This window comes from Astatotilapia calliptera, chromosome 14 (assembly GCF_964374335.1).
Source record: "Astatotilapia calliptera chromosome 14, fAstCal68.1, whole genome shotgun sequence".
Taxonomy (NCBI): domain Eukaryota; kingdom Metazoa; phylum Chordata; class Actinopteri; order Cichliformes; family Cichlidae; genus Astatotilapia; species Astatotilapia calliptera.
The window spans coordinates 304,111-320,261 of record NC_137435.1 but is presented as its reverse complement, the minus strand read 5'-3'; the positions used below and the strand labels follow the sequence as shown (position 1 = coordinate 320,261).

The following is a 16,151-nucleotide window of genomic DNA, read 5'->3' as shown; positions in this document are numbered from 1 at the left end:
CATTGGTCAGTCCAAAATGTGACATCCTGATGTGTCGCTCAACCCTGAATGTTTAATGAGCCGAACAACATTTTTAAGTTTAACATAGGAGTTAAGTACCGAAAAACCTAGGACTAGCTCAGTGACAGGTGACGTTTAATAGAGCTCTATTGGCCCAGTAATAATTTTTTTGAACAAAATTGTTCATCTGTCATCACCTCAGATCGTCTCCAACCGCTTCCCAGCTCGCCTCGCTTGTTCAGTGTGAGGCCACAGCCTCCTCCCAGTCCTCCCACAGCAGCACGTCTGCAAAGTGGAACCTACCGCTCTTACCGACAGCTGAGTCGACGCTAAATCTCTTCTTTCACATGTCTCCAGAATAATGATATGTTTCTGTGCAACACATCCATAGCTTCCTCCATCTTTGCCCCCATATCAGGTAAATGGCCTGCATTTGTATAGCGCTTTTCTAGTCCCTAAGGACCCCAAAGCGCTTCACACTACATTCAGTCATTCACCCATTCACACGCACACATTCACACACTGGCGATGGCAAGCTACATTGTAGCCACAGCTGCCCTGGGGCACACTGACAGAGGCGAGGCTGCCGGACACTGGCGCCACCGGGCCCTCTGACCACCACCAGTAGGCAAACATGGGGTTGGTATCTTGCCCAAGGATACTTGGCATGCAGCCAGGAGGTAGCCTGGGATCGAACCACCGACCTTCTGATTTGTGGCTGACCTGCTCTGCCACCTGAGCTACAGCCACCCCAGTGCGATTTTGGAAAGTATTCAAAGGAAGAGGTTATCAAATGAAAAATGAGAAAGGGAGATTAAGAAAGTAGGCAGGAGTACTAAGAGGCTAGGTGTGCAGATAAGAGAGATTTCAAAGGAGAACTAAAAGGCTTATAGTGAGCTGTATGTGAGGCTGGACACCAACGAGATGAGAACTTGTATCGATTGGCAGAGACAGAGCTGACAGGATGTGGAGAATGGATGAGTTCAGGCAGAAGGGAGGAAGAAGACCTCAGAGAGGGTTCATGGATGTAGTGAAAGAGAACATGGACCAGGAGTGACATGTTTAGCTGCATGTTCTCCTTAAATTGCTGTCTGTCTGAGTGGTGTCCCAGAAACGATGTGGGCTTCATAGATAATTGGCAAACCTTCTGGAGGAAACCTGGTCTTGTTAGGAGAGACGGCATCCATCCCACTTTGGATGGAGCAGCTCTCATTTCTAGAAATATGGACAAATTTATTAAACCCCCCAAAATATGACTATCCAGAGTTGGGACCAGGAAGCAGAGTTGCAGTCTTACACGCTTCTCTGTAGCTTCTCTCCTCCTGCTACCCCCCCAAAAACCCATCTCCATAGAGACTGTGTCAGCTTCCAAAAAGACAAAAAACAAACTAAAAACCAGCAACAAACAACTTAAACATAAACAATCACAAAGAAAGAACAATACAGTATCCACATCTGAACCAAAGAGTAAAACAGTGAAATGTGGATTATTAAATATTAGGTCTCTCTCCTCCAAGTCTCTGTTAGTACATGACTTAATAATTGATCAACAAATCGATTTACTCTGCCTTACAGAAACCTGGTTGCAGCAGGATGATTATGTTAGTTTAAATGAATCAACACCCCCGAGCCATTCTAACTACCAGAAATCTCGAAGCACAGGCCGAGGGGCAGGTGTGGCAGCAATTTTTCACACCAGCCTATTAATTAATGAAAGACCAAGACAGACTTTTAATTCATTTGAAAGCCTGATGCTTAACATTGTCCACCCCAGCTGTAAAATTCAGAAACCAGTCTTACTTGTTATCATCTATCGTCCACCTGGGCCTTACACAGAGTTTCTGTCTGATTTCTCAGACTTTATATCTAATTTAGTTCTGAGCTCAGATAAAATAATTATTGTGGGTGATTTTAACATCCATGTAGATGCTAAAAATGACAGCCTCAACATGGCATTTAGTCTGTTATTAGACTCAATTGGCTTCTCTCAAAATGTAAAAGAACCCACCCACCACTTTAATCACACTCTAGATCTTGTTTTAACATATGGCATAGAAACTGAACATTTAACAGTGTTTCCTGAAAACCCTCTCCTGTCTGATCATTTCCTGATAACATTTACATTTACAATAATTGATTACACAGCGGTGAAGAGTAGACTTTATCAAAGTAGATGTCTTTCTGAAAGCACTGTAACTAAGTTTAAGAATATAATCCACCCACTGTTATCATCTTCAATGCCCTGTACCAACACAGAGCAAAGCAGCTATCTGAACGCTACCCCAACAGAGGTCGATTATCTTGTTAATAATTTCACCTCCTCACTACGTACGACTCTGGATACTGTAGCTCCTGTGAAAACGAAGGCCTCAAATCAGAAGTACCTGACTCCGTGGTATAATTCTCAAACACGTACCCTAAAGCAGATGACTCGTAATCTGGAGAGGAAATGGCGTGTCACAAATTTAGAGGATCATCATTTAGCCTGGAGAAATAGTTTGCTGCTTTATAAGAAAGCCCTCCGCAAAGCCAGAACATCTTACTATTCATCACTGATTGAAGAAAATAAGAACAACCCCAGGTTTCTCTTCAGCTCTGTAGCCAGGCTGACAAAAAGTCAGAGCTCTTTTGAGCCAACCATCCCTTTAACGTTAACTAGTAATGACTTCATGAACTTCTTCACAAATAACATTTTTATCATTAGAGAAAAAATTACCAATAATCATCCCACAGATGTAATATTATCTACAGCTACTCTTAGTACCATTGATATTAAGTTAGACTCTTTTTCTCCAATTGATCTTTCTGAGTTAACTTCAATAATTACTTCCTCCAAACCATCAACGTGTCTTTTAGACCCCATTCCTACAAAACTGCTCAAAGAAGTCCTGCCATTAATTAATTCCTCGATCTTAAATATGATCAACCTATCTCTAATAATCGGCTATGTACCACAGGCCTTCAAGCTGGCTGTAGTTAAACCTTTACTCAAAAAGCATCTCTAGACCCAGCAGTCTTAGCTAATTATAGGCCAATCTCCAACCTTCCTTTATATCAAACATCCTTGAAAGAGTAGTTGTCAAACAGCTAACAGATCATCTGCAGAGGTTTATTTGAAGAGTTTCAGTCAGGTTTCAGAGCTCAGCACAGCACAGAAACAGCTTTAGTGAAGGTTACAAATGATCTTCTTATGGCCTCTGACAGTGGACTCATCTCTGTGCTTGTCCTGCTAGACCTCAGTGCAGCGTTCGATACTGTCGACCATAATATCCTATTAGAGCGATTAGAACATGCTGTAGGTATTACAAGTACTGCGCTGCAGTGGTTTGTATCATATCTATCTAATAGACTCCAGTTTGTGCATGTAAATGGAGAGTCCTCTTCACACACTGAGGTTAATTATGGAGTTCCACAGGGTTCAGTGCTAGGACCAATTCTGTTTACATTATACATGCTTCCCTTAGGCAGTATCATTAGAAGACATAGCATACATTTACACTGCTATGCAGATGACACCCAGCTCTATCTGTCCATGAAGCCAGATAACACACACCAATGAGTTAAACTGCAGGAATGTCTTAAAGACATAAAGACCTGGATGGCCGCTAACTTTCTGCTTCTTAATTCAGATAAAACTGAGGTTATTGTACTCGGCCCTGAAAATCTTAGAAATATGGTATCTAATCAGATTCTTACTCTGGATGGCATTACCTTGGCCTCCAGTAACACTGTGAGGAACCTTGGAGTCATTTTTGACCAGGACATGTCCTTCAATGCACATATTAAACAAATATGTAAGACTGCTTTCTTCCATTTGTGCAACATCTCTAAAGTTAGAAATATCCTGTCTCAGAGTGACGCTGAAAAACTAGTTCATGCATTTATTACTTCCAGGCTGGACTACTGTAATTCATTATTATCAGGAAGTCCAAAAAACTCACTGAAAAGCCTTCAACTAATCCAAAATGCTGCAGCAAGAGTCCTGACAGGGACTAGAAAGAGAGAGCATATTTCTCCTGTTTTGGCTTCCCTTCATTGGCTTCCTGTTAAATCCAGAATTGAATTCAAAATCCTGCTCCTCACATACAAGGTCTTAAATAATCAGGCCCCATCTTATCTTAATGACCTTGTAGTACCATATCACCCTATTAGAGCGCTCCGCTCTCGCTCTGCAGGCCTACTTGTTGTTCCTAGAGTATTTAAAAGTAGAATGGGAGGCAGAGCCTTCAGTTTTCAGGCCCCTCTTCTGTGGAACCAGCTTCCAGTTTGGATTCGGGAGACAGACACTATCTCTACTTTTAAGATTAGGCTTAAAACTTTCCTTTTTTCTAAAGCATATAGTTAGGGCTGGACCAGGTGACCCTGAATCCTCCCTTTGTTATGCTGCAATAGATGTAGGCTGCCGGGGGATTCCCATGATGCATTGAGTTTTTCCTTTCCAGTCACCTTTCTCACTCACTATGTATTAATAGACCTCTCTGCATTGAATCATATCTGTTATTAACCTCTGTCTCTCTTCCACAGCATGTCTTTTATCCTGTCTTCCTTCTCTCACCCCAACCGGTCGCAGCAGATGGCCGCCCCTCCCTGAGCCTGGTTCTGCCGGAGGTTTCTTCCTGTTAAAAGGGAGTTTTTCCTTCCCACTGTCGTCAAAGTGCTTGCTCATAGGGGGTCATATGATTGTTGGGTTTTTCTCTGTATCTATGAAGCGCCTTGAGGCGACTTTTGTTGTGATTTGGCGCTATATAAATAAAATTGAATTGAATTGAATTGAATTGAATTGAACATGCAGAGGGTTGGTGAGAAAGATGAGGATGATCCATTGTGGCAACCTGTAAAGGGAGCAGCTGAGAGAAAAAGAGGAAGCACTTTAATTCCTGGACATGATTTAATAATCACCTTTTTATTGCTGATGCTGTATTTTTTCTTATTTGCATTTAAGGTGAGCTGGTGTTGTGGTGCTGGAACCAGGCGACCTCCCCAACAGAGTAATAAAATTCTGCTGGATTCCAGAGGGAGATATATTTCTGTCTGTAACACGCTGGACGTATTCTTGCTAAGTTTATTTAAAATCAGAATCACAGTTTAAGTGAAAACTTATGTCTGAAAACAGACAGTCACTAACGTTTTACTCAGCATTCTTTGCTTTGACCCAGTAAAACCATGAATCTGAATCCACAGTACTAAACTATTTGACTCCAGTTTAATGATAAAAATGGCAAAAGTGTGTTCATTAAAAATCTGATTTATTTTCATCACAGTGTCACAACAGTCAATAAAAATAAACACAGACTCTGAACTCGTTCACCTGGACCCTGATCCAGGAAGCGGCTTCAGCAAACCCTGAACTTCCTGTTCCAGAAGATTCGAGCTGGTCCAATCAGCTCTGAGTATGTTCAGCCTGACAGACCAGGGCAAAGAGTCAACAAAGAGCACTCTGTCATCGTCACAGACTGAATAAAGTTTGATTTAGATCAGCTGAATCCTGATGTGACCTTTGACCTTAAATCCAACAATCGGAGCAAGTTTGCCCACAGCATCTGTTATAGAGCTGTCTGCATGCCGCTCAGACACGGTTCAAACATTTCAGGAGGAGACGTTTAAATCGGGAACACAGTTCCAAAACAGAGCCGAACCTCGGTCTGATCCGCTCTGAATCTGTGCTCCTGATCCAATTTGGATCCATCCTGCAGAGTCAGTGCTGTGGACTCCCTGCTGTCTGGCATACCCACTGAGAATGTGTTAAGGTCAGAGGTTACAGTGAAAAATAAGTGTTTGTACGAACTTCACTCTGATCTCTGACAGCTATTCTACGAAATGGAAGGTCAGTTAAATGGTTGGGCTGCAGGACTCAGGGCGGAGTCAGAGAGAACACCTGCCAGTGAAAAGGTGAAGTTCACAGAGTCTGTTGCCACAGTAACGGACTCAGAGTTTAACTGAAGCTGCTTTCTGGAGCAGGACCCTGATTCAGTGCCAGCACTCCGCTCAGTCACAGGGACACCTGCCCACAGGTGAAGTACACGAATGAGAGTGAAACAGCGCCATCATGTGGACAAAATGACCTGATTTTTATGTGACTGACCTTTACATCATCATCCCGAGCCTTAAGCCAGGTGTCGTTTGAAGAATAAAATATTTTAGTTTTTCGTGTTGCATGGAGGAGTCATGTGACACTCTCAGGTCATGTGACTGTTCCCTCAGTGCAGTGGTCAACATGACATTACATGTATGTAATTACCTTACATACAGTACCGTCATCTTTCAGTGATACAGTAATGATGTACTGATTACATGTTGGTCCCTCTCTCTGACCGGCCTGTGCTACGGCTGCTCACGCTCTGGCACAGAGGAAAGGAGGAAGACAAACTGAGCAAGCTCAGGAAGTCTTTGTGGGAATGGACATCATCATCATCATCATCATCACGTTGTTACCTGGCTGCACAGCTGCGTTCAGCATCATGGGATCGCAGTAGAATCTGTCCTGCACTCTGCTGTGGTTCTGCTGTGTAACGTTCAGTGACACCGAGCGCGGTGGGAACAATGATTTAAACATTTCTCTGACAGTCTGAGGGAACGATCAGTCTTATGTTTCACAGACACTGATCCTGTTCATTGATTAATCTTAAAATTTCTCAGGACAAGTTAATAAAGTTTTATTTTAATATCGACTTTTACAAACTGAAGTGCACTTGGTTGATTACAGGAACAAAAAGCATCAAATCGTTAACAAGGACGCTATAGATGACATGATCACACTCTGTGTTGATCACAGCGAGTGTGAGAGTTTGTGTGCATATCCAAATATGAAATCTCCCCATGGCTTCGAGAACATCTGTGGACAAGATGGTCAACGTCTGTGGCAGACAGGAAGTCACGTGACCTCAGAATTGGAAGACACGTGCGGTCGTTTACACGTGGCCGAGTAGGCGGGGCGTGCACGATGAGGAGGAACAGGCCTCATAATTCCTGTCAAACTTTGATGTTTGTAGAATCAGCTGAGGTGGAGACGTCACATGACTCCATTATAACCCCGGCTGCGATGCTCCTCTGTTACACAAGAGCGAGGTTGCTGTGACTTCAAATGCCGGGTGCTGCTGATGTCACATGATTTCCTGTCCTCCATCTTGTCTGTAGTCAGATGCCACGTGGCTTGAGGCTGATTTACATTTATCTGATATCCCATAATGCTTTGCTTCAGTGCTTTGATTTGACATCATGATAATCAATCAGCTCATTCACCAATGATCAATAAACTGCATTCATCAAGTGAAAGCTTTCTGCAGACCGTCATCATCATCTACTGCCCCCAAAGGAGTGACCTTTGACCCTGACAAAGCTGTCTCTCCCTGTTGTTGATGACAGTCGGGGCAGCTGATGAGAGCAGACGAACAAACAACCTGTCAAAATATTCTCTTTTCAAAATAGCCTTTCTCATCTGAATAAAAGTGTTTTCCATATAAAACACGGTCACGTCATTCTTTCACACACAGATGAGCAAGCCTTTAATTTTTTAAATATAAAAACACCATTAAGCAACATTTTCAGCCTTTTTGTTACTTTATAAATGACTTTTTTCTGCTACACAACTGTCAGACTTAAAAAAAAACATCAGTCTTTTACAGATAGAAAAATAACGAGTAGAAAGACGACAGAAAGCTCTGCTACACCCGAATGACCACGCCCTTCTAGGCTCTGATTGGATGGCAGGAGAACACCCGCATGAGTGTGTGTGTGAGAGTTTGTGTGTGTGTGTGGGGGGGGAGCTGCTTATCAGGTAACCTCAGGGGCAACTTCCTGCTTAACCCATGCAAGGAAACAGATTGGCTAATCAATATCTATATCACTGGGAAACCACACCCCTTTTCTCTGTGAAGACGCTGATTTGGACAGTGCCTTTTCCTGGAGGTGAAACTTCCTTCCTAGAGGGCTCTGTGTGAACATTACTGCCCTCTGCACAGATTGACCGATTTCTCTGATTATTCTTCTGATGGTGAACGGACCTGCACACATCAGGACATCTGCAGCTTTACTGTGGTATGTTCTTTCTTTAAATGACAAACATACCACACGGAGGAGCAGGTCCACCTGTTAGTTTTTGTATGTAACTGAAGAACGTTTGCTCTTTCATGACTATTAGATTCAGTATAACTTGAATTCATGTAAAAAAGTAAGATGCTCAGAAGGGAAGAAAGAAGTTTAGTCAGATGACTTTCAGCAGTGGCTCTGCTCTTGCTCTCGTGAAACAAGGAAGGAAAAGCATCTTTCATCACATTCAAGCATTCAGTGCACGGTGGAACCTCATCATGATCATCATTGCTGTGTTTCTCCGTTTTACACAACACTGTTCTGGGTGTTTCATGGCGCGAGTATTTGTCTTTCAGATGGCGGTGTCCCAGAACACGGTGGCAGCATGGCCAGCGGCAGTGGGCGAGGCCGAGTATGGCGGTGGCTGCTTCCTCTTCCAGCTGGGCAAGATGGGCATACTGTCCTGTTTGCACAGATTCTTATCTGGCCGCTGACGAGCTTTGATCTCTCGACATAAAACTCTCTTTTTCTCAATCATCTCCATCATGGTGGCGTCGCCACATAGCCATGGCATCTGGACACAAAGAACAGCTCGACATCAACAGACCCATACCTCCCTTCTCACTGCAAACTACACTGAGACACACAACGTTACTGTGATGTTTCACACAACTGCTGGCTGTGGACGCCCTGCAGGTTCACCGTCACATTCCTATTCCTAACCTGCTTTCTTTGACCTAGATAAAAATGTCACTGAGGTCAAGGAAAAGAGATGATGCTGAGGACAGGAATGACCTCACGTTTGTTTTTCCTCCATGATGTGACATTGGATGTCTGAAGAGCTCACACTACAGTTTGCAGAAGATGGACTACAAAACCTCCGTCTAACTTCCCTACAACATTGTTTTCTGGAGGTAATTTATACCAGAAAAGTCAGTGAAATATAAGGTTTAATTTCAACCTTATATTTCACTGACTTTTCTGTGAAATATAATATAACATCCAGGGTTAGATTTACTAATGTCTGTAGCAGCACAAGGCCGTCTTTTGATGTTATAAATGTGCTGGTCAGTTTTAAAGTCTTAAATAATCAGGCCCCATCTGATCTTAATGACCTTGTAGTACCATATCACCCTATTAGAGCACTTCGCTCTCGCTCTGCAGGCCTACTTGTTGTTCCTAGAGTATTTAAAAGTAGAATGGGAGGCAGAGCCTTCAGTTTTCAGGCCCCTCTTCTGTGGAACCAGCTTCCAGTTTGGATTCAGGAGACAGACACTATCTCTACTTTCAAGATTAGGCTTCAAACTTTCCTTGTGTTAGGGCTGGACCAGGTCTATTTATTTGTTTGATTATTTATTTAAAATTTTATACTTTGTAAAAGTGTAGTACTTTTTTTTGAACAGTAAGATACATTTAAAATGAGTCAGCAAACACACACACACACACACACACACACACACACACACACACACACACACACACACACACACACAGTATTATGTATAAGCTTGTATGCTAACTGTATCTCTTAATACATAACTCTATTACCAAAACATAACTTATCGTGTTGTAAACAATAATGATATGATTTTCTGTCCAGCCTGTTTGTGGAGTGACCTGATGAGTCTTGTTTGCCTGTGACCGTCGTGAATTGACATTGCTTTGAACAAAGGGTTAGATGCTTCATCAGTTTCCTAATGTGTTTACAATGAGCTCTGTAGTATTTCATATGGTTTTTAAATGTAAGAATAGAATCTTTTTTTTTTTTTTTTTTTTTTTGCCTGTCCTGTTTGGCTCTTTTGCCATCAGAATTGTTGTCTAAAGGCAAAGAAAGATGCCCAACGGATTTACTTTATTGACCATCCCAGCCTTGCCGTAATGGTCCATTTGATTCACCTTTTATTGTTTATTTTATTTTCACTTACTGAATACGGGACAGACTTGACTGGGGGAAAGAAGGGGAGAAAGAAAGAGGGAAAGAGAAACAGCTGAGAAGAGGGACGGGGGAGAAGGGCAAAAAACAAAAACCAACAGAATGAGCAGAAAAAAAGAAAAAAAAGAAATAAAAAATGCATTTATCAATCACCTGGATCACCTGCTGAGAAAGAAAAAAGAAAGCAAGCAGAAGAGAACAAGAGTAATAGAATAACCAGCATCACAATGATATATGGGAATATGACAGTAAATACTAAATATTAAACATTATTGTGCAGCACATAAGATCAACAGAACACAGTGTGCTTTGAGGTAGGAGCCAAAAAGGGTGTAGTTTGTGGGTGTGATCACCCGTGTGTACACCTGTGAGCATGGACGCGCTTGTTTTTTGTTTTTTTTAAAAGGTTCCTTCATGTAATGATCTGCTAGAGGGTGTGGGGGGGCCACAGCCCCGTCCTCCAGGGCATGAAGCAGGTATGTAAGAATAGAATCTAAAAGCACTTTTCTGATTAGTGCCTACTTGGGTCAGCTCGGCGCAGATTGACTCAGTTTTCAGGGTTTTCCATTATGTACTAGTACCTTACGTACACCTTATGTCCCATTACGTACTGGTACTTTTTTAGCACCTACTCAGCGAGAGTTCTGGGCAATCCGAGGTGATCTGAAAACATGGCGTTAGCCTAAGCAGCCCCTTTAAGCCCTGATTTTAGTAATTTTTTTCATGGCTGTATCTGTTTCCCTCATTACTGGTGTAAATTGTGATTTAACTGAGCCCAGTCTGGTTTTCTGTTATCCTTCTGAGACACACTAAGTGCCTCTGAAGGATTAGGAAATGTGGATATAAGTGTCTTAATTTCCTACTGGATAACTGAGAACCTACATGGACTGATCCCTACAGGCCTGTTCACTGTTTTATATTTCATTATATGTTCCAGTTGTGCCTTATTTCATTATCAAAATGCTGTGTTTCCCTTTTTGGCATTAATGAAATGCACTTCTCTTTTAATGCGGGGGGATTCCCATCACATCTTATGAAGACTCTAGAGCGGCTCTTCCTCAACTTCCTCCGACCACAGGTACAACATGCCCAGGACCCACTACAGTTTGCATACAAGGCGGGTGTCGGAGTGGAGGATGCCATCCTGTACCTCCTACACAGAGCCCACTCACACCTGGATGGGGGAAAAGGCACGGTCAGGATCCTGTTTCTTGACTTTTCCAGTGCCTTTAATACCATCCGGCCCTGTATGCTTCAGGAAAAACTGAACAGGATGGAGGTGGACCCCTGCCTGGTGGCTTGGATCTCCGACTACCTCACCGACAGACCACAGTACGTCAGGCTGAAGGACATCACGTCTGACACAGTGGTCAGCAGCACAGGAGCACCACAGGGAACTGTGCTGTCCCCTCTTCTCTTCACCCTGTACACCTCTGACTTCTGCTACAACTCTGAATTATGCCACATTCAGAAGTTTGCAGATGACACGGCCATCATGGGGTGTATCTGGGATGATCAGGAAGAGGAGTACAGAAGTCTGGTGAGGAACTTTGTCGCATGGAGTCACACAAACCACCTGCAACTCAACACCTCAAAGACTAAGGAACTGGTTGTGGACTTCGGGAGGTCCAGAGAAGGTCCACTGCCGGTTCAGATAGAGGGGGAGGAGGTGGAGGTGGTCAACAAGTACAAGTACCTCGGGCTGTGGGTGGACAATAAACTGGACTGGTCATGCAACACAGAGCACCTGTATAAAAAAGCCCAGAGCCGACTGTACTTCCTCAGGAGGCTGAGGTCTTTTAACATCTGCAGGAAGCTCCTGAGGATGTTTTACCAGTCGGTGGTTGCTGGAGTACTTTTCTATGCTGTGGTGTGCTGGGGGAGCAGCACAGCAAAGAGGGACTCATCCAGGCTGGAGAAACTGATCAGGAAGGCTAGCTCTGTGGTCGGCATGAAGCTGGACACTCTGGTGACAGTGGCAGAGAAAAGGACATTAAAGAAACTGATGGACATTATGAACAATGCTGGGCATCCTCTGCACACGGCCATTAACAATCAGAAGAGTCTGTTCAGTGACAGGTTGCTTCTCCCAAAGACAAGAACTAACAGACTTAAAAACTCCTTTGTCCCACACGCCATCAGACTGTTTAACTCCTCCCTGGAGGGGAGAGGGAGGGGAAACAGGAGGACAAAGGAGGGGGGAACAACTAAGCTGTAGTGCCTCTTCACCTCACTGTACAATACCTTGTGCAATACTTTTTGTAAATAGTCAACAGTGCAATAGACTCAATACTTGAAATGTGCAATTCACTTGTATTTTTATTTTTTATTCCTATTTATTCTATTTATCCCCTTCGTATATTTTATTTATATTTGTCTCTGTATTTATATATATGTGTGTGTGTGTGTGTGTGTGTGTGTGTGTGTGTGTGTATATATATATATATATATATATATATATATATATATATATAACAATTCTGTAACTGTAACTTCTGTCGTTGCTGTGCTTTTTGGAAGTCGAATTTCCCAGAGGAACCCACCCGAGGGATTAATAAAGTTCTATCTTATCTTATCTTATCTTATGATGCCTGGGTGTTTCTTCTTCACTCACTGTGTGTTTATGCACCTCTGCATTTAATGATGAGTTATTGTCATGTCTGACTGTGGCAGATGATGGACACAAACACAGAAACAACATTTGTATCTTTCGTGTCAGACCGAGGGCCGTGTCAGCACTGCATCATCAAATTCCTGTGTAATCTGTACTTTATTGATCCCCGTGGGGAAATCCCTCTTGGCATTTAACCCATTCTGTCACGGTTCGTAGGATGAGCCGTGTGGAATTATTAAAGGACCCAAAACGCAGGCAAAGGATGGATGATATGAGTGAGTGTTTATTTTCAAAGTGGCAAAATGACACCAACAGGCAGCGGGCGTATGAGAAGCAACTGAGGAACCCTAAACTGGGAAGACTCCTGTCTCCCATCGATGGGAGACAGGAGAGGAACACACCTGGGAGAAGTCACAGCTGACGGGACAGGGGAAACGTAAACTGAACACACTCACATAAGACAGAGACCTTCAGAATAAAACAGGAAACTCATAGACACAGAGGACCAGACAAGACACTGACCTTAACAGACAGACTCACGAACAGACACAGTGACACCATAGACAGACACAGACTCAGGACCATGACACATTCACTCAGTGAAGCAGTGGGCAGCCATTGGGCGCCCAGGGAGCAGTGTGTAGGGACGGTACCTTGCTCAGGGGTACCTCAGGATAGCCGTTCAGTGGATTTGGACCCCTGACCTTCCGATCATGGGGCCACCACTCTACCTACTGAGCTATCCCTGCCCCTGTATATGATGTATGTATGTATGATCTGTATATGTGGTTTCGACAATAAAGATGACTTTGACTTGACAAAGGGAGTCAATACTGAACATGAAATTACAAACAAACCAAGAGGAGATAACACTCAGCTAACATGGGACGACATGACAACAAGCAAAGGAAGACAGAGGACCTGAATCCACATACAGGATGATGAGAGGATAGGCTACAGGTAGAAGCACGCTGGACCTAATACTGAACACAATGCACACAGGACAAGGGACTATCAAAATAAGACAGGAAACACACAGACAGAGCCTCAGCCTGACATAGTGACTGTGGAGAACAACTAAACAGGGAACAGAAGAGTCATGACAGCAAGTGTAAACAGAGGGATCACAACAACCAAAGCTGGGAACACAATCCTTACCTCACAGTACTACACAAAAGACACATAAATGCTGGCTCCACAGACCCAGGACCATGACTAGGGATGGGTATCGTATAGGTTTTATCCAATACCAGTACCAAACTGGTACTTTTGAAACGGTGCCAGTGCTTAAACAATGGAAAAAACACAAACTTTGTCCAAAAACCTCTCATGTTTAACTGATTTTTAACTGTTTTTTTGTAAAAGATAACAATGTTAGCCTTTTCTGCAGCTATGGGGCATATATGGTATCAGTCTTAGCTGGAAGCAGTGCTTAAACAATGGAAAAAACACAAACTTTGTCCAAAAACCTCTCATGTTTAACTGTTTTCCACTTTTTCTTTGGTCATTTTAGCCTTTTTGGCCAGGGTGAAGGGAGTATCTGCCATCAAACAAGAAGACAGCCGCATGTAACTACGACGGTGTTTGCTAGTTCACCTTACATGCATTAATGTAATAACGTGGTTAGCCTACTCAGCGTAGATTACACACGAACAACATTAAGCTACTCACGCAGAGAAGAACGGCTGCTGCTGCATCATCATCCTCATCATTTCTGCTACACTGGCAGGGCTAGGGGCCAGGACTCTCCTCTTCGGGTTTTTGGGGGATGTTGCTAACTCCGGGTTAGCAACATCCGGGCTAACTCCATTAGATTACAATAAAAACTGCCTTGACAGGACTACTGTTGTGATATATATATAAATTAAACAGTAATCATATTCTATGTCGTTTTGTTTTGGTTTGTGGTCTCCTGTTGCTGCTTTTTGGGGATTTTTTGGGTCCCTTTTCGTCCCATTCCTCTTTGTGTTATTTTTGTTGTAATTTTGAGTCTTTGTGGGTTTTTTGGTCTCTTTGTAGTACCAAACAGTTGTTTCTGTTTATCTGGACATAGCGTATTGAGCATATTTGTCACAGCTGCGACGGCAGACGTGTGGAGGTGAGGTAAGGACTCAAACACAGGCGCTGACTTTGATGGGATGAGTGAGCTTTTATTTATAAGTGAGCAGGATACAGCAGGAGCGGAGGATGGAATGCTCAGAAACAAAGGGGAACCTAAACCTAAATCCACAGACGACACAGAGGAAGGGTCACACAGGGAGACCATGCAGACAAACCAGCAACACGCAGGATAAAACACAGGGCTTACAGTATATACACAGTGGAGTAACCAGGGAACAGGAGGGAAACACAGCTGGGAGAAATCAGGGCTAATGAGACTAGGGAAGAAAAACTAGACACAAGACATGGACCTTCAAAGTAAGACAGGAAATACAACGGGTATGCACAGACTCAAACTTAACACTAAGATGTCAGACATGGCAACAGGGAGGAAACATGGAGACGTGGGACGAAGGCAGGCACAGTCACACAGAACAGAAGGAGCTCAAAATACAAAACCTGAGAACAGGAATGACTAGAACAGTTCTGGGGGTTTTCTTGGATAGCAAACTTATATTCGAGAAACAAATTAATTCCGGTGCTTCATTGGCTTCCAGTGCGTTTTAGAATTAAATTCAAAATCTTACTTTTGACTTATAAAGTGCTAATTGGCCAGGCACCGGACTATTTGTCTGACATATTGCAGTTTTATACGCCCTCTAGAGCCCTTCGATCAAGCGATCACCTGCTCCTTACCTTACATAAGTCTAGGATGGTTCATAGAGGAGATCGGGTGTTTGCGGTTGTGGCACCGAAACAGTGGAATGATCTACCTCTCCACATTAGAAAGGCCCCAACTGTTACTCTTTTTAAATATTTTAAAATATTTTTTTACTCTGGCTTTTGAAACTGTATGAGAGTTACCAATTCTTTTATCCTAATTTTCTTTTAATTTTTTTACCTGTCGTTGTTGTCAATGTCATTGTTTAACTGTTACTCTGTACAGCACTTTGGTCAGCTCCCTGTTGTTATTAAATGTGCTTTATAAATAAATAAATAAATAAAATAAATAGAACAGAACCAAAACTATTAACAGTGACAACCCTAAATAACAAATAGTCAAGAAACACAAATGAACAGCTGCGAAATGGTATAATATTTGCCCATGGATTAAAAATAATATAAATAAGAGCCTGAAAAAAGCATGGGAAAGGGATCTAGGGCGTACAATGGATGAAGATACATGGGATTCTACATTGTCGAACAATGGATTATACATTAGGGAAGCCAGGGGGAAATTTATTCAATACAAAATTCTTAACAGATACTATTATATTCCTTCAAGGCTGTATAGAATGGGGATTGGTAGAGATGACTTGTGTTGGAAATGCCAACAAGCCAAAGGTACTCTGATACATGCCCTCTGGGAATGCCCGCTGGTTTTTCCAGTTTGGAACACTGTACTGAATTATTTGCAGGGGTGGACACTTTGTAACCTACCCAGATCACCTAAATTATGTTTACTAGGAGACAAAGGAG

At 42.8% G+C, this 16,151-nt stretch overlaps 1 protein-coding gene across 4 annotated transcripts in view; it reads right to left on the bottom strand.

The window, feature by feature from the left end:
- Positions 1-5,229: 5,229 nt before the first annotated feature.
- nyap2a (neuronal tyrosine-phosphorylated phosphoinositide-3-kinase adaptor 2a) overlaps positions 5,230-16,151 on the bottom strand; it is a 78,425-nt gene continuing 67,503 nt past the window's right edge. Inside the window, exons 8-9 of one of the 4 annotated variants that reach the window (XR_013901482.1) lie at positions 11,793-11,924; positions 8,468-8,599 (exon numbers count right to left, since the gene is read on the bottom strand). Coding sequence is in view for 2 of the 4 variants with exons in the window: in XM_026191738.2 (XP_026047523.1) it covers positions 8,378-8,599 (222 nt within the window). In the remaining 2 variants the exon portion in view is untranslated. Of the gene's footprint in view, positions 8,600-11,792; positions 11,925-16,151 lie in introns of all 4 variants that reach the window. The other 3 variants (XM_026191738.2, XM_080289138.1, XM_080289137.1) reach the window with 3 other exon arrangements.